The sequence below is a fragment of the Miniopterus natalensis genome, chromosome 2, assembly GCF_054644295.1.
Source record: "Miniopterus natalensis isolate mMinNat1 chromosome 2, mMinNat1.hap1, whole genome shotgun sequence".
Classification (NCBI taxonomy): Eukaryota; Metazoa; Chordata; class Mammalia; order Chiroptera; family Miniopteridae; genus Miniopterus; species Miniopterus natalensis.
The window spans coordinates 102,967,812-102,990,412 of record NC_142082.1 but is presented as its reverse complement, the minus strand read 5'-3'; the positions used below and the strand labels follow the sequence as shown (position 1 = coordinate 102,990,412).

The window sequence follows — 22,601 nt, the reverse complement described above, 5'->3', positions numbered from 1 at the left end:
TCACCTGGAAATAAAGTACGGTTTCCAGGGAGATTGGTCAGCATGGTTTTATGGCCACTCCACTAGTAGGAGAGGTGGGGCTATGATATTGTTCTCTACCTCCCTCCAAATTACTTGCAGTGGAGAGAGCAGTTCATGAAAGATGACAAAGCAACAGATGACCATCTGCTAGAGGGCTGATGAACTTCAGAATCTAGTAAAATGTGAGTCTGTATGCGTGCATGTTGTATATGAGGGCATGTGTCCAAAGCTGTCATTACCTTTGTTTGTCTTTACTCAGCAGATGTAAAAGAAAATACAGATGCGTGATTAAATTGTTTCATTCTGTTTATGTGAAAGTATGCTTTTAGGCTTGTGCTATTATGACTGTCTAGAAATATTTTCTTTTTTCTTTTACTTCTGCTTCTCTGTTGAAAGACCTCTTTGAAAGATATAGGTGAGTACAATAATTATGAGTGTTGGCCACTAGACAGACTGGCAAAAGCTCACATTCTGGCTCCACTTATGACCTACCTATGTGATTTTGGGGAAATTATTGAGCTTCTTTAAACTTGAGTTTTCCCATCCACACAACAGAGATAATAATGTGCTTATCTCTTCGCATTGTTTGTAAAATTAAACAAGAACAAGAAAGCAAAGCATTTAGCTTATTGCCTGGCATAGAGTAAGCACTTAAAAATGCTAGTTATTATTGTTATTACTATTATTATTTAAACAAGTGGATCTGCTTTTAGACTTGTTCACTTGTCAGCAAGTTGCTGTGTTAGCTGCTGAATTTCCCAACACCCTGCTGCTGAGTTGGGTTTCCTGAAGAGGGTCTTTACTCGGGTATTGTGACATCCCTTCTGTCCCCTCAGTTCAGCTTGGCAACCACCTGCACTCGCTTTGATCACTTTCTGACATTCATCCTTTGTACATGTTCAGCCAAGTGGAATTATAGCAGCAGCAACTCTGGGCCAATGGACTCACTATATTCCTACAATTCATTCAAGAAGACAGTTTTTCTAATATCGTATTGTAAAAAATTTGAAAGATACCAAGAAGTATAGGAAGGAAATAAAAATCACCACTCACAGATAATTAGTTAACATTTTAATACTTCCCTTTCTACATATGGATGTATAATTTATATATAAATGATCTATTTTAATGTACAGTTTTGTGTTTCTCCTTTGTTCATTTAACATTATATTTTAAATAATTTCTCAAGCCATTAAATAGTCTTTAAAAATCTTATTTTTAAAGAGAATCATTTTTTAAAAAAGATTTTAACTTATTTGTTCATTTTCTTGTCATTGGGCTTGTTTTTCATAATTTTGTTATTATAAATGACATGAGTATCCTAGTGCAAGCATTTAAAAAAGTCACTCCCTTTATTATTATTTTAAAAGTGAAGGTATAGATCTTAATTGTATAGTTTGATGAGTTTCAAAAAAATGCATACACCCAATATCCACTCCTTTATTTTTTATAAGTTGAACCTTCCTATCACTCTAGGAAGTTTCCTTGAGTAGTCCCTTTTCTATACATCTCTACAACCTGACCCTAAGAGTTTTTTGCCTTTTCTTAAAATTCATTTAAATGGAATTGTTAAAAGAAAACTTCTCACAGACAATTTACAGATCAGTTTACTAGGTGAAGTAGGCTTTTATTCAGTGATTCACGAATTGGGCAGCAGCCAATCTAGCAGATAGAAAGGAGCTCTAAAGATTTGTTCAAGGCAAGAGATTTTTTAAAAATTGGGATATAACTGACATAACATTAGTTTCAGGCATACAACATAACAATTTGATACTTGTATATATTTCGAAACGATCACCACAATAAGTCTAGTTACCCTCCATCACCAAATATAGTTACAAGTTTTTTCTTGTGATAAGAACTTTTAAGATGTACTCTCTTAGCAGCTTTCAAACATACAATATAGTATTAACTATAGTCACCATGCTGTATATTACATCCCCAGGACTTATTTATTTTATAACTGAAAGTTTGTACCTTTTGACCACCTTTACCTATTTCACTCCTCCCACTCCCCAAGACTCTGGCAATCACCAGTCTGTTCTCTGTAGCTGTGAGTTGGATTTTTTTGTAGATTCCACATATAAGAGATCATACGGTCTTTCTCTGTTTGACTTACTTCAGTTAACATAATGTCATCAAGGTCCATCCAGGTAATCCCATATAGCAAGATTTCATTCTTTTTTTTATAGCTGGGTAATATTCCATTGTGTACATGTACCACATTTTATCTATTCATCTACTGATGCACTCTTAGGCTGCTTCATGTCCTGGCTATTGTAAATAATGCTGCAATGAACATGGGGGTGCAGATATCTTTTCAAGTTAGTGTTTTCATTTTCTTCAGATAAATACCCAGAAGTAGAATTGCTGAATCATATGGATGTCCTACTTTTAATTTTTTGAGGAACCTCCATTTGTTTTCCATAGAGGCTGAAACAACTGACATTCCCACAAATGGTGTACAAGGGTTCCTTTTCTCCACATCATCAATGCTTTTTTGTTATTTTTTTAATAGCCATTCTAACTCATTGAGGTTTTGATTTGCATTTCTCTGTTGATTAGTGATGTTGAGCACCTTGGAAGAAATTTTTTTTAATCCTCACCTGAGAATGTGTTTATTATTATTATGATTTTGAGACAGAGAGGGAGAGGGAGAGGGAAACAGAGAGGGAGACATCCATGTGAGAGAAACATTGATCAGTTGCCTTCTCTATGCTCCAGACTTGGGATTGAACCCACAACCTAGGTATGGGAATTGACTGGGAATTGAACCCACAATCTTTTGGTGCACAGGATGATGCTCCAACCAACTGAGCCACCTGGCCAAGGGCAAGACATTTTTATAGGCCAAAGTGTGCAGGGGCAAGGAAGTTATACTGGGCATTTGCCCCTGGGTTAAAGCAGGGTCCTTTCCTTATACAGAGCAAAGGGAAGACTTGGAGTCGGGCTGGGTGACTTATGATGGGCACACAAGTGCTGATTGGTTGACTTTAACCTTCCTTTTCTAGGAAAGCCGAGAGCACAGATCATAGAAATTTAGTTTTGCTTTGCTGATGTGGGCCTTAGCCCCAGGCACTCCATCTTGGGCCCGATCTGGTTACTTTAACAGAATTACTCTGTATCCACTGTTCTCTGTCCTGCTTTCACTCAGCACAATGTTTTTGAGATTCATCTATGCTGTTGTACACAGCTGTAATTTATTCCTTTTTATTGCTGAGTCATATCCCCTTATATAAATACACGGCAACTTTTAAAATTCATTTACCTGTTGATGAATATTTGGATTGTTTCCAGCTTGAGTCTATTTTGAATAAAGTTACTATTAATATTTTTAGTAAGTCTTTGTAAATATGTGTTTATTTCTCTTGGGTAAATACCAAAAATTAGAATTTCTGAGTTACAGGGAGGGTGTACATTTAACTTTATGAGAAACTACCTGTTTTCCAAAGTGGTTGTAACATTTTACACACCCACCAGCAATGCATGAGCTCTGGTTGTTCAGCATCCTCTACAGTATTTAGAGTTGTTACTTTATTTCGACACCCCGATGGAATGTCACTGTGTTTTAATTTGAATTTTCCTGATGATTAACAAATTAGATTTGTCTTTTTAGTACTGAATTGTAAGAGTTATTTATATAGCCTAGTAGGAGTCCTTTGTTAGATGCAGACATTGTAAACGTCTTCACCGGTCTGTGGCTTGCCTATTCCTTTTCTTGATGGTGTCTTTTGATGAGCAGTTTTATTTTTGATGCTGATCAATTTGTAAGTTTTTCCTTTTATGGTTAGTGCTTTCTATGTCCTGTGTAAGAAATATTTTCACCTATGATTTCCACAAGCTTTATAATCTTACTTTTTCACACGTAAGTCTATGATGCATGTTAATTATTGTATAGGGTTAAGGGGTCAAGGCTTGTTTATTTTTTTCCATATGAACATCGAGTTGTTACAGCACTGTTTATTGAAAAGATTGCATTTTCAGAGAACTGGGACCACAGCAGCTGAGGAGGAGGAGAGCAGGAAGAGGGAGGAGCGGTAGGGGAAGAGGGAACAGAGGGGCGCGAGGAAGGGGAATACGGGGAATACCAGATGACAGGCCCTGCTAAAATTCCAGCTGCAGCCAGCATCACGTGCCAGGCATAAATATTAACAAATAAATGAATAATTGAGGGGGACTAGGCCTGGGACAATTTCCCCTTTTGTCATTAGGAAGATAGATATTGACAGTTCTACTGAATATTTCTTTTATGTCCAGTTTGGGACACTGCTTTCTAAAAACAGTAAGATGAGAAGAATCTGGAGAAGTGCTGAAGGAGTCATAAGAATGCACTTAGAGATTGCCGAGTAAGACCACCACAGGGGAATAAAGATTTGCATTCCACGGTCTTCCTCCCTGGATCCTTTACCCACTACTGTCAGGGTTGCCGTTTAGTTTGTTTGTAAATAACAACAGGGAAAAACAAAAGAGGCCTTATAAAGAAAGTTGAATAAGATATTGATCTGGGGACAGATGGAAAGGAAAGGGATCAGGAATTAGTGGCTTCCACTGTGTCTATATAATTTTGTTTCCTAAACTGGAGAGTAGGTACGTGGATGATAGCTATATGCTTAGCCATACTTTTTTACATGCTCTCTATATGTCACTTTTAAAATGTTCATACGTGTATAGACGTATGTATCCATATATAAAATGTATACACGTATGAACATTTTGATAAGGAAACGGGGCTTTCGTCTGAGGAAAAGAAAGGCTTAAGAAGTGACTGAAAGTCTTCATTTGTATGAAAGAACTTCTTGAGAAGGGTGCAAGCTGGTTGTTCTCTAGAACCATGATGATTAAGGAAGAATGGGTTTTAATAAAAATAAAAGAAATTGAAGATGACCATAGGAAGAACTGCTTGGAAACCCTACTTCTTGAACTCTGGAGTGTGCTGCGAAGAGAAGGTGTGCAGATTTCCCTCCTCGGAACTCTCGGAGACGAGTCCGTCTTTCTGTGGGCAAAGCACCAGAGGGCAGGGGTCCTCCGTCTGGGAGAGCTGGGTGTGCCTTGGCTGATCTCACTGCCTAGGGAGAGGGGCACAGAGGACAGCAGAGAGGATGGAGACAGCTGGCTTTCAGGGAAAGAAAACTCTAATCCCTCTTCCCTCCACTTCACCCGCAGGGAAGAAACGGGCTGCTCTGACCGAGCGCAACAACACTGCCAACACTCAGCGCTGGGGGCGTGATGTGCATCCTCCTTGGGCTGCCTCTCCAGGAGTCTCTCTCTCTCTCCTCTGCAGGCTGCTTCTGTTACCAGACCTGTGAACACCCAGGGTGGTGGCTCTAGGAAACTGAGGCAGACTCTCTTTCTTGAGAAGTTCTTGCTTCCATGAGGGTGGAGACAAAACATATTTCTTTATCCCCGTTGCTCTGCATGTTGCATTTGCCCTTCTTTGTCTCCCTCCTTTCTGGCCTGGGTAGTCTCTGGAAAGGGGGCAAGGATCTCTCTGAGAGGTCAAGCATAGGTTACTGAGTGGCCTATACTGTCATTTGGATTGTAAGGCTAATAATAAATACTGATCACTTGCCACTTTTGTCCTTTGGGCATATATATATACCTAAAAGACCTCAAAGGCAGGATTTAGGTCTGGATCCTGTGGTCAAATGCCACGCTAATTTCTCTGCCTCCCGAAGGTCAGGGGAATGGACCATGGCAATCAGGGGGATACCGCAAGTGCAAGTGCGACATTCATCTACCCCTCCTGGCACCTATGCTGAGATCTTCAAGGTGTGCCACTGAACTATCTTAACACCCTACGAAGTTGTCAGGACAGTTTAGGTTATTGGAAGACAAACATGAAAACAGAAGCAACAATCCATTTCACGATGGGGTTGCAATAAACCAGGGTAGGACACTGCGTCAGTCTGGTGGCAGGCAAACATTCTACATTTAACATAGTCAGCTTTCTTAAAAATTAAAAATAACCTCTATATACTTTTTCTGTTCCCTTTTAGTTATAGAAATTTTTTTTTCCTATTTTCCTTAAAGTTGGGGTTTCACTCAAGTCCCTTTCAGTCTGGCTTAGGTCCTCACGGGGTTATATTATTATTGATAAGAAAATTTACTGACTCATTAGTGACAAAGTTTTTGACAAAGTCATTGCTACCATCAACTAGCTGTAAGATCACCCTCCCCAGCTATGAAGACCCACTGACAAAACATCTCCCACCCTGAAGCTCAGCTCAACAATTTAGAAAAATTTCTTTGTCCACCCCCTGCTAAAGACTCATTTCTTATCAGAGACGTTTTTTCTGAGGGCGCAGAATAGACAGGCAAGGAATCCTTCTTGAAGCTAAAACTGTCAGCCTATAGTTCATAAAGCAAGTTGTCCCTCCCTCCCGCATTTTTCCTAAGGAAACCCCTGGTAGTGGAGGCTGGCGGGGGGAGCCGGGGGGCCACGGGCTCTGTCCCGCCCCCCCCCCCCCCCCGCACTGATCTTTGTGCTCAACTCTGTTCTTCTGTCAGCCCCTGAAGTTTATGTTAAATGAAGCGTTAATGATCACAGCAGTAAAGGCGGGGTCACACTCTTACATGAATCTTCTAAAATTTTCACTTTGAGAATTTCTTCAGAAATTAAAAAGATTCAGTTTTTTTCCCCCTCTTTATGGAACTGTGCTCAGGAGGAGGAAACGCAGTTTGAACATTAACTGACAAGTAAAAACAAAAATAGATCAAGTGACCTTGGACAAGTCACCTCACCTTTGAAGGATTTTGTTTCTCTGCGAGTGTGCGCGCGCGCGGTAAGTGTTCTCTAGGTTTTTCACAGCTTGAACACGCCACGAGTCGGAATTGTAGGCAGGCTGTGGGGGCTGGAAGAGGAGTGTGGACACCCTCCCTTCCCTAAGTTCCAGACTCCTGAGAAACAATGTCCCTGTGAAGGACCCACAGGGATCCCCCCAAACTGGACATGCAAAAACAGAAACTGCGAAAAGAAGGGAAGCTATGAGCGCTGAACTGTTATTCACAGCAGACACCTGCACCCTGTGACAAGTGACAGGCAGATCAAATAGGTACCGGGCAGGCGCAGACAGAAAACAGTAACGCGAGGGGCACCCATGCCCTAGAAGCTCCCGCGGCACCGCCGCTCCGAACCCCGGCCCCCCGCAAGGCCGCCCCGCCGCCTTCCCGCCGCCTAAGCCCTTAGCCCCGCGCAACATTCCCGGTTCTTCCCGAGCACCTTCCAGCGGGTTCCCGGCGCCGCTCCTCCTCCGCGGGCTCCCGGCTGGAGGCCGACCCCTCCCCCACTCCGCTCCCGGCCCGCGCGGCGGCTGCGGGGCCGTCCGGGGCGCCGCCGCATTGGCGGGTCGCTGCGGCAGCGACGCGCAGCCTCCCGCGGCCGCCGCGGCCCCCGCGCCCGCGCCCCCGCCGCGCCCGCAGTCCGAGGCCCTGGGGCCCGCAGCCCGGAGCCCACGCCTGCGCGCTGCCTCCGCCGCTCGCTCGGAGCTGCGCCGCCCCGAGCGGGGCGAGATGCGGACCGGCTCCCGCCTGGGCGACGCTCTTAAGATGTCCCTGCCGCGAAGGTCCCGGATCCGCTCCTCCGTGGGTGAGAAAGCAGGGACGCGCGGCGGGCGGTGGGCTGGGCGGGCGCCGGCGCGGCCGGTGACACTGCCCCGCCCCCTCCCCCTCCCCGGGGCCGCGGGCCGCCCGCGCCTCCGCAGCTCTGCGCCGCCCTCACCTGGGGGGCTGGGCGCCGCTGCACCGCGCCGCGGGGGGCCCGAAGCCGGGGAGCGGGCGGGGGCCTCCGAGACCCGGGCCGGGCCTCGCCCAGGTGCGCTCGTTAGCTCTTCGCGCGCACGTCGGTCGGCTCCTGCGCGGGGAGGCGGCGGCTGTGGCCGGGGAGCGGGCGGGACCCCCCCGGCGGTGCCCGGCTGTCCCCCAGGGCGGTGGGCGCGGCTGGAGGGCGCGGGGTCCCTCTCGCCTTTCCCGCCGGCCGGCCTCACGGTGCGCGGTGTTTGCCGCAGAGCTCAGAGGGAGCCGGGAGGGTCCCACCAGTGTTTGTCGCTCCCGCTCCCGGGGTTCTGGGGCCTCGGAGCAGCCGCTGTACCCACCGAGCAGCCGCCCACCGCCGTCTGGGACACGAACCCCGCATGCGCCCGGGCGTTGGGCCGCCTGATCCACCGGCGCTTCAGACAGCACCCCCACCTCACGCCTGGGTTCTGTTCTTTTTCACACATTTAGAAACCAAAATCCTGTTGAGTTCGATGTTATGTGATGATGATGCAGGACGCGTTCCCCACACCCTTAGATCATGAAAAATCGAAAGGGAGCTTCGAAAACACTTAGATTTCTTACCACTTCAGGACTTGCGGAAAGTTCGTAGGTAGATGTGTGATATGAGGAAGGTTACAGGGTGTGCAGCTTGGAGCTGGGGTCACTTGTAATCTTTGTGTTTCTTGTTTTGAGAAACAGGCATCTTAAAACCAGCGACTCCTATTTCTGTAGTTGGATAATGTGAGAGGGAAACAGCTTATCAGGTAATTTAGAGCAGACTTTCTTACATTTAAGCAATGTAAGGGCACCTTCAAATTCATTTTGATGGGACTCCCAGTGTAAAAAAATCACAGGGCATATGGGCTGAGACTAGATGGTGGAGAGGAAGGGCTGAGCCCAGGGCCCAGTGGGAGGGGACAGCAGTAATCAGGTGCCAGATGGTTCCTGTGGCAGTGCTCAGGTGGAAGGAGGGGGAGTGTGCACATCCTCCATATGTTCCAAGGTAGAGCCAACAGCATTTGCTTATGACTTGGATGGGGCTTAAGTAAAAGAGGAGAATCTAAGATGGCACAGAGGTTTTTGTTCTGAGAAACTGGAAGAATGCACCACTCACTGGGATGGGAAGACTGCAGAAAGAACAGTTCTTTTTTTGCAGAGGGAGGAGGGTGATAGTCAGGAATTTGGTTTTGAACACATGAAGTGACACTAGAGAGCCGAGTGGAGATGTTTAGCAGAGAATTGGATTTATGAGCCTAGAGTTCAGGGGAGTATTGTTCTAGACCAGAGAGATACATTCAAAAGTCCTCAGCAGGGCTCCATGGGTATGTCACCATGTAGTTGCATAGGGCCCGGCTTGTGGAAGATGCCTACATTTGCTTTAATGCTTGGCTGCGGTAATCTTGGAAGTATTAATAAATTTTGGACAAGGGGCCTGCATTTTCATTCTGCACTGGGCTCTGCCAATTAGCTAGTGTGTACAGATGTGCACAGAAGGAGAGGGGTCCTTGGGCAGGGTCCTGGGCACTCCAACATTTCAAGGTCAGGGAGCTTAGAGCAGCAGTAAAGGGGCTGAAGATTGAATGACCAGTGAGGTCAGAGGAGACCCAGAGAGGGGTGCCCAGCATCTCGGGGTGGGGGCAGATGTGCAGGAATTGGGGAGTGTTCAGTTGTGCACAGTGCTGCTCAAGAAAGATGAGGCTTGAGAACCGACCTTTCGACTTAGCAATGTGGAGGTCATTGGTGACCTTGAAAAGAGCTGTTTTTATATCATCATCAGAATATGAACGTCTGTAGAGCAGTTTCCAGACAGACTAAGAGGACAGATAATGGGAACAGCATGTCCAGAAAACTCTTTAGGGTAAATTCTGCAGAAAAGGGGGAGAGTAAATTGAGTGGTAGCTGGAGGAAGATATGAGTTCCAGAGAAGTTGTTTTGTTTTAAGACTAATATTGGAGTTGTACAGTCGATGGCATAAATGTCAAAGTAAGGGGTTTTTAGGGAGAAGGGAGGAACGGTGATCTGAGATCAATGAGAAACAGGGTCATCAGGGCAGAGCAATGAAAGACAGAAGTTCCAGAGGCAGAGGATCTTGCTGAAGACAGGTTGCAAGTTCCAGAAGACACACAGGACAGTTTTAAAAGATGGGGTCTATCTAGAATATTTACACACTTTATGAGGAAGAGGGAGGACCTGGATAGCGTGGGCTCCCTGGGTGACTTGGTGACCTTGGGCATAGGGCCTCAGAAGGCGGGTTTGGATGATGACCCTGGCAGATAGAGGTGGTGAGGCTGTACGTGTTTCTAGGGAAGGGTGGATTGGATGCTGGAGGCCTGGCCCAGGGGTGTCCTGCTCTCTGGAATCTATCCTTTTCAGTTGACTGAGGTGTGGAGCCAGGAGTGAGGCCTTGCCATCTGCAGAGCTTGCCCTCAAAGCTTTGGGCAGCTTCTTCACCCATTATGCAAAAACGTAGTGGCTCTTTTGGGCCCCTTACATATACACACACATGTGTGTATGTATATGTGTGTGTGTGTGTATATATATGTATATATGTGTGTGTGTATATATATATATAAACATATATTTAAATTAATAATTTTTTTGACAGGAAGTAAGATTTTTTGGTGAGCAGGACTCAGGAGGGGGCGGCACTGAGGCGCTCGAGAGTGCAGGGCTCTCCATTTGTCCTGGGGCCATGGATAAGAATGCATATGACCCCATAGCCATCTGGGATGAGTCGATTTTCACATATATTTTTAAAAGAGCCTTTTCTGAAAATGAAACAAAACAAAACAAAAACAAAAACGTCTGTACACACTGGCTACATACTTTTTGGTTAAATTTGTTTAAATTTATACATTAATCTGGGGAGGAGACATTTTTAAAATTTTGTGTCAGCTGCAAACATGATATTTCTCATCATTTAATGTCTTACATTTTCTGTTAAAGTGTCATAATTTTTTCCATGAGGTTTCTATGCATTTTAAAAGATTGATTCCAAGATTCGTAAATTTCTACAAGGAATGGGATTATTCCAGATTTACATTTTAAATTGGCTTTTGCTAATGTCTAGGAAAGTTACTGGGTTTTTCTAATGATTGTGTATCCAACAGCCTGGTGAACTGTCTTATACATTTTGATAGTTTATGGATTCTCTTAATTTTGTGTGTGTAGTAGACAGTCTCATTATCTGCAAATAGTAATTTTGTTTCTTTATCATTGTTCTAACTCTTATTTTTTTATTTCATTATGTTTGCTAGTACTGTCAACAAAAGTTTGACCAGAAGTGCTATGCTTGCTTTGCTCTTGGAACACTGAAGTTAGTGCTTCCAGAATTCCATGTGGAGTATGATATTTACTGTCAGAGTTTGGTAGCTGTTCTGTATTAAAGTAACGGTACTCTTCTGTTCCTACCTAGTACTCAGTAAGGGCAGAGGCTCATTTACTGTGTACCATGAGATAATCACAAGAGACTAGGAAAACACTTTAAGATTCCCAGATGGTTGTGGGGTCTTTCCCTTTCGTCTCTGGGTCTTTGTGTTCATTAAAAATGAATCATGGCCTACCTATCAGAATGGCTATAATAAAAAATGGTGATATCACCAAATCCTGGCAAGGATGCAGAGAAACTGGATCACTTATACAGTGTTGCTGGGGATGTAAAATGGGATAGCCACTCAGAAAAAATGTTTGGCAGTTTCTTATAAAGCTAAATATGCAATTACCATTTGCCAGAGCAGTTGTACTCTTGAGCATTTATTCCCAAGAAATGGAAACATATTCATACAAAAACCTATACATCAATATTCATGGCAGTTGTAATTTTAAAAGCCAGAAAATCAGATGTCCTTCAATGGCTGGATGACTAAACAAACTGAGGTACATCCACACCATGGAGTACTATTCAGCAAGAAAAAGGAAGCAACTACTGGTATACCCAACACCTTGGGTGGATCTCCAAGGAACTGCCCCAAGTGAAAAAAGCCCAGGCCCATAAGGGTACATGATGTCTGATCCTATTTCTATATCATTCATGAAATGACAAAATTATAGAAATGGACAGTGGATTAGTGGTTGCCCACGGTGAAGGTGGGTGTGGGGGTGGGAGGGATAGAAGGGCAACCTGATAAAAGGGATCCTTGTGGTGATGAAAATGTTCTCTATCTGATTTATCCCTCATGAAGTGTTTGATTTTTTTAATTCTCACCCAAGGATATTTTTCCATTGCTTTCAGAGAGAGTTGGGCGGGGGGGGGGGGCGGGAGAGAGAGAAACATCAATTGGTTGCCTCCCGCACTTGCCCCGACCAGGGCTGGGGATCGTGCCTGCAACTGAGGTACGAGCCCTTGGCTGGAACTGAACCTGTGACCTTTCAGTCTGCGGGCTGCCACTAAGCCAAACTAGCTAGGGCCCAACATGAGTTTTGCAAGATGTTACCACTATGAGAAACTGGGAAAAGAATACAAAAATAAATAAATAAATCTCTGTATTATTTCTTATAACTCATATGAATCTAAAGGATCTCAAAAAGTTTAAGTAAAAAAATAAACCAGCCCAGCCGGGTGTGGCTCAGCGGTTGAGCATCCACCTAGGATCCAGGCGATCAGGGTTCGATTCCAGGTCAGGGCACATGCCCGGGTTGTGGGCTTGATCAATGACTCTCATCATTGATGTCTCTCTCTCTTCCTCTCCTTTCCTCTCTCTGAAATCAATAAAGATATATTTAAAAAATAAATAAATAAACCATAGTAATTTTCCATCAAAAGAAAATAATTGTCATGTAATTCAGGACATTTGAGTTACATGTTTATAATTCCATTGGACACCACCTATTTCTATAACACAGCAGAGCTCTGTGCTTAAGAAGCTTAGTGCTTGGCACATTGCCTCCTGCTTGATATATCTTGGTAGGGTCTAGAGCAGGGTAAACTTAGTGGTTTACTCCCTTAAAATTACACTTCTCATTTTTTTACAAACTTGTAATGGAAGGATCAAAGATCACAGTCTGCTTCAGGATTATCTGTTGAGCTGCATACTATTTAGTAAAACAATTCTGGGATTATTATTTCTTGCCTGTGAGATGTATTTAACTCCTCTCTTAACATAGATATTCAGTTGTACTTTTGTCAGTTCTAACATTCCCCGAAGCTATATTTTGTGCCAGTGTGTCTCAGACATTTTACCAGAGGATGGGAATTCAAAGACTAAAGCGGGGGTGATCCTCATGCCTTTATGGAGCTTCTAGTCTGATCAAGGTGGAGCCTTTAGTAGTAAGGGAGACAGAGCTGTGGATTTTAACAAATATGTATTGAATGCCTACTATGTGCCAGGCACTGCTTCTAATGCTAGAGATAGAGAGTGGAGCAAGTGTGCTGTCATAGAGCTTATGGTCTCGTGGTTGGGTCCAGCATGTGGGGTGAGTGCTCTCAACTCTCTTATCCTGCTGTGCGTTGACCCTTGTGGATGGTGCACACTGGTGAACAGGGAAGTGAAGTGGGCGAGTGCCTGTATGGGTGTGTGGTGTGGGGGTGAGTAGTGAGGACAGAAAGGAAGGGGGGGCAGTTTTCTATGGACTGCGGCATCAGTGGTACCCAGGGTGGAAGCTGCCAGTCCCTATCTTACTGAGTTTATGGATTTGGCTAAGTGCTGGAAGATTAGCAACGAAGAGCAGGCCGGCAGTATTTGCACAGACCAAATCCAGAAACCTTCCTAGAGTCCTCCAAATCCCATGCTCATCTACCCATTTCTTCTGCCCTTTCCTGGTCATCAAAGGTGTTTTTTGTTTGGTTTTGTTTATGTCAGATTCCTGCATGGACTTAGTTTTCCCATAAACAACCTATCCCATGTTTCAAGGGGAGGATGAGGAGAACCGGGGCAGCTGAAAATATGAAGAGCTGTAATGTTAGAATGTAAGCTCCCGATGGTACCCCAGAGATGGTTGGATCCTCTCATTTCACAGGTGAGAAAAATAATTCAGAAATGTTCCATGCTTGTGGATTAACTTCTGGCAGGACCAGCTAATTCCCAAGGCCACTGTGCTTTCTGCCATCTCCAGCCTGCCCAGTTCAATGTTCAGACTTAAATTGTACAGAGTAGTTCATTCATTGTTTATTGTTTTCTGTTCCTCAAATGGAAATAAATAAAGAACTGGGCCTAATTTCCTTCCATTTTCTGTACTATCTATTCTCTGGGTACTCAATAAATAAAGATTTGGCTGAACTCTGTCATGGATTATTTTTGGACTTGGTTTAAAGGTCTAGGTTATGTTTGGAAGTTTCTTTGAGGTAGTTGTATGTATAGGGGTTGATGTACCAGGCTTTATGGTTAGGGAGCATTAGATTCAAATTTTGACACTGTCGTTTGCTACCTGTATGACATTTAAAAACTTCCGTTACTTCTGTTACAGATGGGGATGAAAATGAATTTTGTACCTCATGGGGCTGTTGTGATTAGTGAGTAATAATGTATATAAAAGTGCATGCATTAATTATTCAATACATCTAGAGAACTTTATGATGTAATCAAGCTTATATTGACAATATGACAGCTATTTATTTATTTATTTTTTTATTGAATTTGTTGGGGTGACGCTGGTTAACAAAATTCTATAGGTTTCAGGTGTACAATTCTACAACACATCACCTGTACACTATCCTGTGTGTTCACCACCCCAGGTCAAGTCTCCATCATCACCATTTATGCCCCCTCAGGTTGCTTGTCAACCAAAGTCAACTCCTCCACCTAGATACTTATTCTGCGTAATGGCACAATTGGCAAAAACTTCAGTTGTCATCGGCTCCCCCTCTAAATCTAGCAGTGGAGGCCTATCTAGGAGAAGACTACCGTAGAGTCATTACTGGAGAATAAGTGTTCTTTTTGTGTCGTTGTCCAGGTGTATGATTGCCCACCAGGCACCCTGAGTATAGACCGAGTGTTCATCCTCTAATGTCTCTGAAGGTTATCACCTTCTGTTAAAAGTAGTCCTGCCTTCAAGGCCATTTTCCACCCTATAGGTGGCCAATAAACACCTGAGTTGATGGCTTCAGTTGTTTAATAATTGATTTTACATCCATTGATAATGGATGTTTTATCTTGAACGTTGATCAGACAGGGTTGCCAGTTAGGCGAATAAATTAAAATTATTCTCTAGAAAGTTTTCAAACATTTATGGGAGGATGTCTATAGAGCTCCTTTAAAGATGGGTGTCTACCTTTCCTCCTTGGATCTTTACATGTACTAAATATAACTTCTGGTCGATACCACACTGAACACAAGAGGTTACTTACATCCATTTAGGCCCTTAAAAGTGCTCGGAGCAAATGTTAACAACCATTAAGGAAGGCTAAAAATAAAAGTGATCTCATATCCATGCCTGGGGGAGTTTCTCCCCATTGTCATCAAGGGCAGACGCAGAAAGAGGACCTAGGAGAGGGCTCTTGCCTAGACAGAGAATGCTGAAGTGGGGGTAGTCAGTGGCATGTGCAAAATACCCTGACTGCACAAAAGGACACAGGCACACCTGCATGGCTACCTGGGTCTACCTGCACAGATGTGTTCACAAGGGTGCATGAATAACACTGTTTATTCATCAGCAATGATCATGGAAGGCTCACTGGGCAAATGTATTACCATAGATGTGTGTGTGTATGTTGCGCACACACACGTGCCTATTGTTTATGTGTGTAAGTCTCTTGCTCCGACAGCTCACATCTTACCTTGCTCACTGCTTCTCTTTAAGTTCCAGAATCTGATATATCATCCGATTTCATCCTAAAAAGTGATCTAATCTTGATTAATTCTTATTTAGAGGATTTACATTTGCAAGTGAGTTTTCCACTCTTTTGTAGTCTTATGCCAGGTAATAAGCGAGTGCCACATTTCCCCCATTTCACACATTTCCCTGAAGCGTTCGGTGCTCCCTTTCCCTTTTCTGTTGCTGGAGATGCTGCGTTAGCCATAAGCAGCGCTGAGTTCCCAGGATTGCCGTAAATATTTTAAGCACATTACTGAAGCTGATCCTCTGGGAAACTAGGGTAAGCAGACACTACATGGAGGAAGTACTTCTCAGTTCTGACATTAAGAATGTCATTCCAGACAGTTCAAAGATGGTTGCTTTCCCTCCAGGCCTTAAATGATACCTTCTTGTCATGGGGAAGTTCATTCATATTCAAAGGGAGAAGCAGTGTACTGGCCGATGATATATTCCACTTAGTGCACCACAGGATCAGGCCTCTTATCAACTATTTTTAGCTACATAATGATTATCCATATTTAAGATGATTTTCTATTTTCTTTTCTTTATTCTGATAAACTGAGGAAACATAGCTTTGGTTTTAAAACTACGGAATTTTTATTTCTGAACTCCCAAAGAGTTACTGCGGCAGACAAACTAAGTGACCTGTCTGTGCCCTGGAATTTCAGGGCTCACTCAGCAGCTGAGTCTCACCTGCGGGTTGCTGGGAGTGTAAGATGACTGCTGTTTCTGTTGCGTTCCTTGCTCCCATCCCCCATGTCCCTTCTTCCCCAAGTTTCCAGTGCTGTTCATGTGTGCTGGCAAAAATAACAGAGAGAGACTTTCTGGGTCCGCTTTAAGTTCGAGTTCAGATTGACCCTTCCTGATTGTTGGAAATACGTTTCTTCAACTCTGTTTAACTCTTCCACTATCTGATTTTCTGATGCTAGAGTTCAGGCAAATTTTCTGGAAGGGAAGAGCCCACTGTGGGCAGGTGATTGAGAAGGTACCATAGGTAAAAATAAATGGGGCTGAGTGTGAGCCGTGAAGATAAGTGAATGCAAAGGAAGTGCCCAGATGGGGCAGTTACAGCTCTCCAGCTGAGTTGGAATCAGCAAGTTGTTGACCTGGAAACCGGGGAGGCGGGGGATGAGGTAGAAGCTCTTCTTGGTTAGGGGCAAGTGGAAAAGCCTTATTTGTATCTTGCCTGTTTGATAATTGCCCTTCAGAGAGCCCAAAACACTTTGTACAGAGTAGGGATTACTTTCTAGAGTCTGGCATTGCCAAAGTTGAAGGTGACTTTTTAGATATATGCTGTCCAGTATGGTGGCCACCAGCTGCATGTGTGATATGGGAGTGAGAATGGAGCTATGCTGTGTCACATATACACTGGATTTGAAGATTTATTACAAAAAAGAAATGTAGCCTGGCCAGTGTGGCTCAGTGGTTGAGTGTCAACCCAGGAACCGAGAGGTCACCAGTTCGATTCCTGGTCTCAGGGCACATGACCAGGTTTCGGGCTTGATGCCCGGTGGGAGGTGTGCAGGAGGCAGCTGATCAATGATTCTCTCTCATCATTGATGTTTCTCTCTCTCCCTCTTTCTAAAAATCAATAAAAACACATTTAAAAAAAGGAATGTAAAACATCTCATTACTGTTTTATGCTTAGTATGTATTGAAATAATATTTTGGCTATATCAGTTAAATAAACTACATTTAAAATTTATTTTTTGTGTTTCTTTTTACTTTGTATTAGTGCGGCTACTAAAAAAGTTAAAACTGTGTATGTGGCTTGCATTATATTTCTACTGGACAACACTATTGTAGGTCATCTTGTCCAAACATTTTTGATTGACTGTGGAATTGCAGACTTTCATAAATAAAAATGATCTGGCAGCCTGACACCCTCATTTCTAGGTGAAGAAACCAAGGCTAGGAAAGGTCAAATTCCAGGACTTACCCAGTTCCTGTTCCAAGGGACAGTGACAGAGGCAAGAGCCATGTCTTTAAATTCCTCCAGTATTCTTCTCAGGGTTGTTTTGTCTTCCTCTTACATTGAGTGAAAATCTTCCTCGGGCACAGTATAATATATCCACCTAAAGTGAATTTTGAAAATGAACTGGGTCATGGTACTGTGCACTTATATTTTTTTGAACCTACTGTCTAATAAAAGGTAGTTGCTTGTCTTTGGCTGTTTTCAGATATTATCACTGTTTGCAGGGAGGATCTTCAAATATTATGCTCTTGCAATTTATGATTTATATGAACTTGAAACCATGTGCTATGCAGTCAGGAGTAACAGCTGGCAAATCTTATTGGCCCATAGAACAGCCTCCTTTATAAACATCCAGTGGGTATCTCAGAGGCGGTTTTTTCTCCCCAGAGACTAGTCATTAATTGGAGTTGAGTTGGTGTTTGTTTTTTTAAAGCAACACATCTTAAAAATGTCCCCCTCTTAGTGTATATTTTCTTCATAATGTATTACTTTTTCAAATATGTGTCCCAGAAAAACAGAGGAAGTAACTATAAAAGAAAAAATCCAAGGAGGCAGTGTTTAAACCCCATCAGCGGCTAGTGCCACTGAATCTTGGTGAAAAGATAAAGCAGGTTTTATTACCAGGCGATGAAGCAAGACTTTTTTAGATTGTTCATGATTTTAAGAATTTTTAAGAATTTCTTTTAAACTACATTGGTGAAATTATGGGCTCTGGTGATACAGCGTTGGTGACCAAGATGATACTTGTGTTGTGGTTAGTGACCTGACACCTTGTATCAGTGGTGTGTGGTTGCTGTGCTGCGGGACATGACTTGACTCAGTCTGTGAGTCTGTATAGCGCACAGCTATTTTGTCTGTAGCCTGTGATATGCTTCAGTGGAGGTCTTGGCTTTGTGAGCGTGGCTGTAGAGTATGCCCCATTTTGGGAGAATTGCTTAGTGTTGTCTTCTAGTTTAGTAATTCGCTATTCAGCTTTGGTTTTCTTTTTTTTCTCTCCTTAGTTTTTCATATCTATTGAATTTATATATATATGTAATCCTCACCCAAGGGTATGTTTTTATTGATTTTAGAGAGAAAGGAAGGGAGAGGGAGAGGGAGAGAGGAACACTGATGTGAGAGAGAAACATCAATCTGTTGCCTCCTGTACGTGCCCTGACTGGGGGTTGAACCCTAAACCTGGGAATCGAACCTGCAACCTTTTGGTGTACAGGACAAAGCTCCAACCACCCGAGCCACCCGGCCAGGGCTCTATTGACTTTTTGTTCCAACAATTACATATTCTTTTTCCAAGGTGTCTAATTGGTTCTTTTTTCATTAGAGTCTAGCATTGCTTCATGTTTTGAATACTCATTTCCTGGAGGAGACATTCCAAAGTCTTTTTCTTATTGTTTTATTATTTGAGTGTGAGCTCTGCGTTCTCCTTTCCCTGGTGTTCATGCACCTTGAGTACTTTGTTACTGCAAAACTATTTTTTTTTTTTTCCGGTTAAGAGTCCCTGGAATGCACCAAGCAAAGCTTCAGGGACCCTGCGTGCCATCTTCAGTGAGTGCAGGGACGATGGACACTAGCAGGCGGCCCACTCGATGGCTGGTCTTCAGAGCTGGGCTGCTCCTCATTCCTTCCATGCAGAGAGCTCTGTGTCCCAGGAACAGGGGCTCTCGCTAAAGGAAAACCGCTGGCCTTTCAGTTTCCCGAGGTCCAGTGTTTTAGTGGTTTAACCCTCGTGAGGCGTTGTAGGGGGCCACCTGAGCTGCTCGAGTTGTTCATCCTGCTCTTTCCCTCCTTGGCTTGAGTGCACCCATGCTGCTCGAGGAGCGGAAGCCAACCGGAGTCCCCACTCTAACCTCACTTGATTTGTGCTATAGTTTAGGCTGACTGCAGGCCTGTGTTTAGTCAGGGCACAGCCCAGGTACCTCTAGTCAGGCCTGCTTTTGAGTTCTGACCCTGGCACCTCCTGGCTGGGCGTCCTTGGGGAGTCTCTCGGCTCCGCTTTTCTCATCTATAAAGTATAGGTGATGATGCTGCTACCTCACTGACTGTTGAGAGATCCGAAGTAGATAACATACAGGGTGGGGCAAAAGTAGGTATACAGTTGTTTGTATGGAAAATAATGCAATAATTAGTAAATAATAAAAGAATAAACTCTGTGTTTCGAGAACTCATAACTATAAACCTCCTTTTGCCCCACCCTGTATATGGGACACTTAATACTACCTGAAAAGTAGGGTTACTTATGAATCATTATAAAATTAATAATTAGAACTGATGCTAATATATTGCAATTATTTCAAGAATATTATGCAAGGGACACAGAGACCTGACCCTCCTCCATTTTATTTTGTCTAATTTTCCCCATGTAGTATAGACTCTTACTGTATGGATATACATGTCTTTGGAAAGTCATCCGACAGTTGCAGTAGGCTTAACTTTTAAAGGACGTCGCAAAGTTCTGTGCACATCAGGAGATGCATGGGAGAATTTGCCTGTTCCTGTGAACCAAAGCCATTTTTCTACCTGATTAAGGTGCTTTGGGACACTTAGAGGAATGCAGTGATTATGCAGAGCTCTGTTACCCAGCCTCCCTGCCCCACTGTGCCCACTGAAGGGGACACGGGGCAGGCAGAGCTGGCCCCATCGCAGACTTGCACTTCTCAACCAGAATCTGCTAAACCCAGTAGTACTTTGGTCACTGATAGGGTCAATATTTTCCTCTTGGAACCCAAATTGTCATTTTCTCTTATCACTGGCAGGAAAGGGGGGACCACCTCGTAGACTTCAGATTCTGAAACAATCTGGAATAATGGGGTGTTTTCTTTTTCTACTTTGATTTCCCCTACAGAGCACATCATTTAAAAAAAATATATACCTGTATTGATTTCAGAGAGAGGAAGGGAGAGGGAGAGAGAGAGATAGAAACATCAATGATGAGAGAGTCATTGATCGGTTGCCTCCTGCATGCCCCCAACTAGGGAATGAACCTGCAACCCCGGCATGTGCCCTGACTGGGAATCGAACCTCTATCTACTGGATCCTAGGTCGACGCTCAACCACTGAGCCACGGCTGTCCGGGCCACAGAGCACATCTTGCAGCACCTCATGACTTCCCAGCTGATCCTGTAAATTCAGGAATCAGTCACTGTCTCTCTGGACCCTTAGGGGAAAATTCTCTCAGTCCATTAGCATTGGAAATAAAGAGAACAGGCTCATTCTGTGCTTGGAACTAAGGCACTAAATAACTGAAGAAAACCTCAAGCTGAGGTGGCTCTGCCTGGAAAGCCATTGAGGATTACTCAGGGCAGCGGTGAGCAGCCATGGGCTGCAAACTGTTTTAGCAGGAATCAAAATAGTGCGAACAGGTCTGAGTGGCAGGGTCTCAATGGACATGTTTCCAAGTCTTAAAACATCTCCTTTTTTTGTTTATACGTGTCCATTTCTAAACACTTGCTTCTGCTTTTGTAGGTCACTCTGAGGTGGGTTGCAAGCCATAGTCACCTCCCAGGTTAGCTTGAGCACGTTTCCACGTTAGGAGGGTGAAGCCCTGAGCTGGGGGAGACGGGGTGCTGGGCGGAGCCCTGGAGGTGGGCTTTGGCTGGACGTGCACAGCCTCACGGCTTTGAGTACTTCCCTGCTCTCTAAAATGGGTATAAATAGCAAACACTTTCACCACCTTCCCTTGGGGCACCACCAAAGAACAGGAAAAATATTGAAGTAACTGAAACGTTACTTAGAGCTGTAACTTTCTAAAACTCTAATGATAATTTTGTAATTACAAGAGTTTTGGTAGATGGAAAAATTTAAGCTGTTTCTTTAACCTGAAAATATTTCCATATATCAAATGTAATGCAAATGTTCCTATGTATTAAACTTTTTTCTCTCTGCTGATATTTTCAGATACTTCTGTGGTTGAGGTTGTTCTGGTGGAGACATTGTTGTCTTAACTTGCTTAACGTCAGAGTTAAGAGAGGGGGGATGGCACGCGGGCAGGAGGGTCCTGCCGCAGTGGCAAGGTGGAGACCTTCCTGGAGGGCAAGTCAAGGGCGCTCAGGCAGCCTTGGTCGGGAGGGCTCCTCGGGGGTGAGTGGCCTGAGCACAGGAGCAGCTACAGGGCCGTGAGGGGTAGGAGGGAAGGTGCATGTAAAGTGCGTAAAGGACACGTTGTCTCCACCTGCTTGATGGAAAAGAGGTTCTCCAAGGAGGCTGAGAAATCCAAGAGGCTTAAGGGCGAGGGCAAACCTCCCGAGGGGAGAACAGCCTCTGTGGCTGCGGGGGGTTCAGTCAGCACGGGACAGGCTGCCTGCCCCGCCAAAGATGACTGACAAAGATTACATTTCCTTTTCAAAAGATGCCATAAGACAAATAACTTAATTAAGATAGTGGCACTTACTGAAATTGGAGAAAATACAGGGAGGCAAATGGCCATTGTTTTATTTTCGGGAATTGAAATTAGGCAACTTTGTTTTAAAGTCTGTTTTGTCTGGTGTAAGTATTGTTAGCCCAGCTTTTTGTTTGTTTCCATTTTGATGAAATATCTTTTTCCATCTCTTCACTTTCAGTCTGCGTGTGTCATTTGATCTGAAGTGAGTCATATAGACAGCAGATGTAAGCGTCTTGTTTTTGGCTATGTTTTTTTATCCATTCAGCCACCCCATGTCCTGAATAGAATGTCTAGTCCATTTATATTTAAAGTAATTATTGATAGGTAGTCACTTATTGCCATTTTAATTGTTTTCATACTAGATTTATAAGTGGTTGGTCTACTACCTTTATTATATGTTTGCCTTTACTAGTGAGATTTTTTTTTTTCCATATATATTTTTTTCTTTCTGGTTTTGGCCTGTTCTTTTCAACTTAAAGCAAAGGCTATAACACGAGACAAAGAAAGACCCAGCAATTTCACCTTTGGGTGAAGTTCGTCAGAGAAAAACAAATACTGTATCATTTCACTTACATGTGGAATCTGAAAAACAAAACAAATGAGCAAACAAAACAAATAGACCCATAGAAAACAAACTGGTAGTTGCCAGAGGATTGGGTAAAAAGGTGAAGGGGATTAGAGGTGAGAAGGTGAAGGCACAAACTCACAGCTGTGACATCTGTAAATCAT

At 43.7% G+C, this 22,601-nt stretch overlaps 1 protein-coding gene across 1 annotated transcript in view; it reads left to right on the top strand.

The window, feature by feature from the left end:
* Positions 1-7,524: 7,524 nt before the first annotated feature.
* Positions 7,525-22,601, top strand: part of ATP8A2 (ATPase phospholipid transporting 8A2) — a 510,308-nt gene continuing 495,231 nt past the window's right edge. The window contains exon 1 of the mRNA XM_087814449.1: positions 7,525-7,606. Within this exon, the coding sequence (XP_087670575.1) occupies positions 7,531-7,606 (76 nt within the window). The 5' untranslated portion in view covers positions 7,525-7,530. The remainder of the gene's footprint in view (positions 7,607-22,601) is intronic.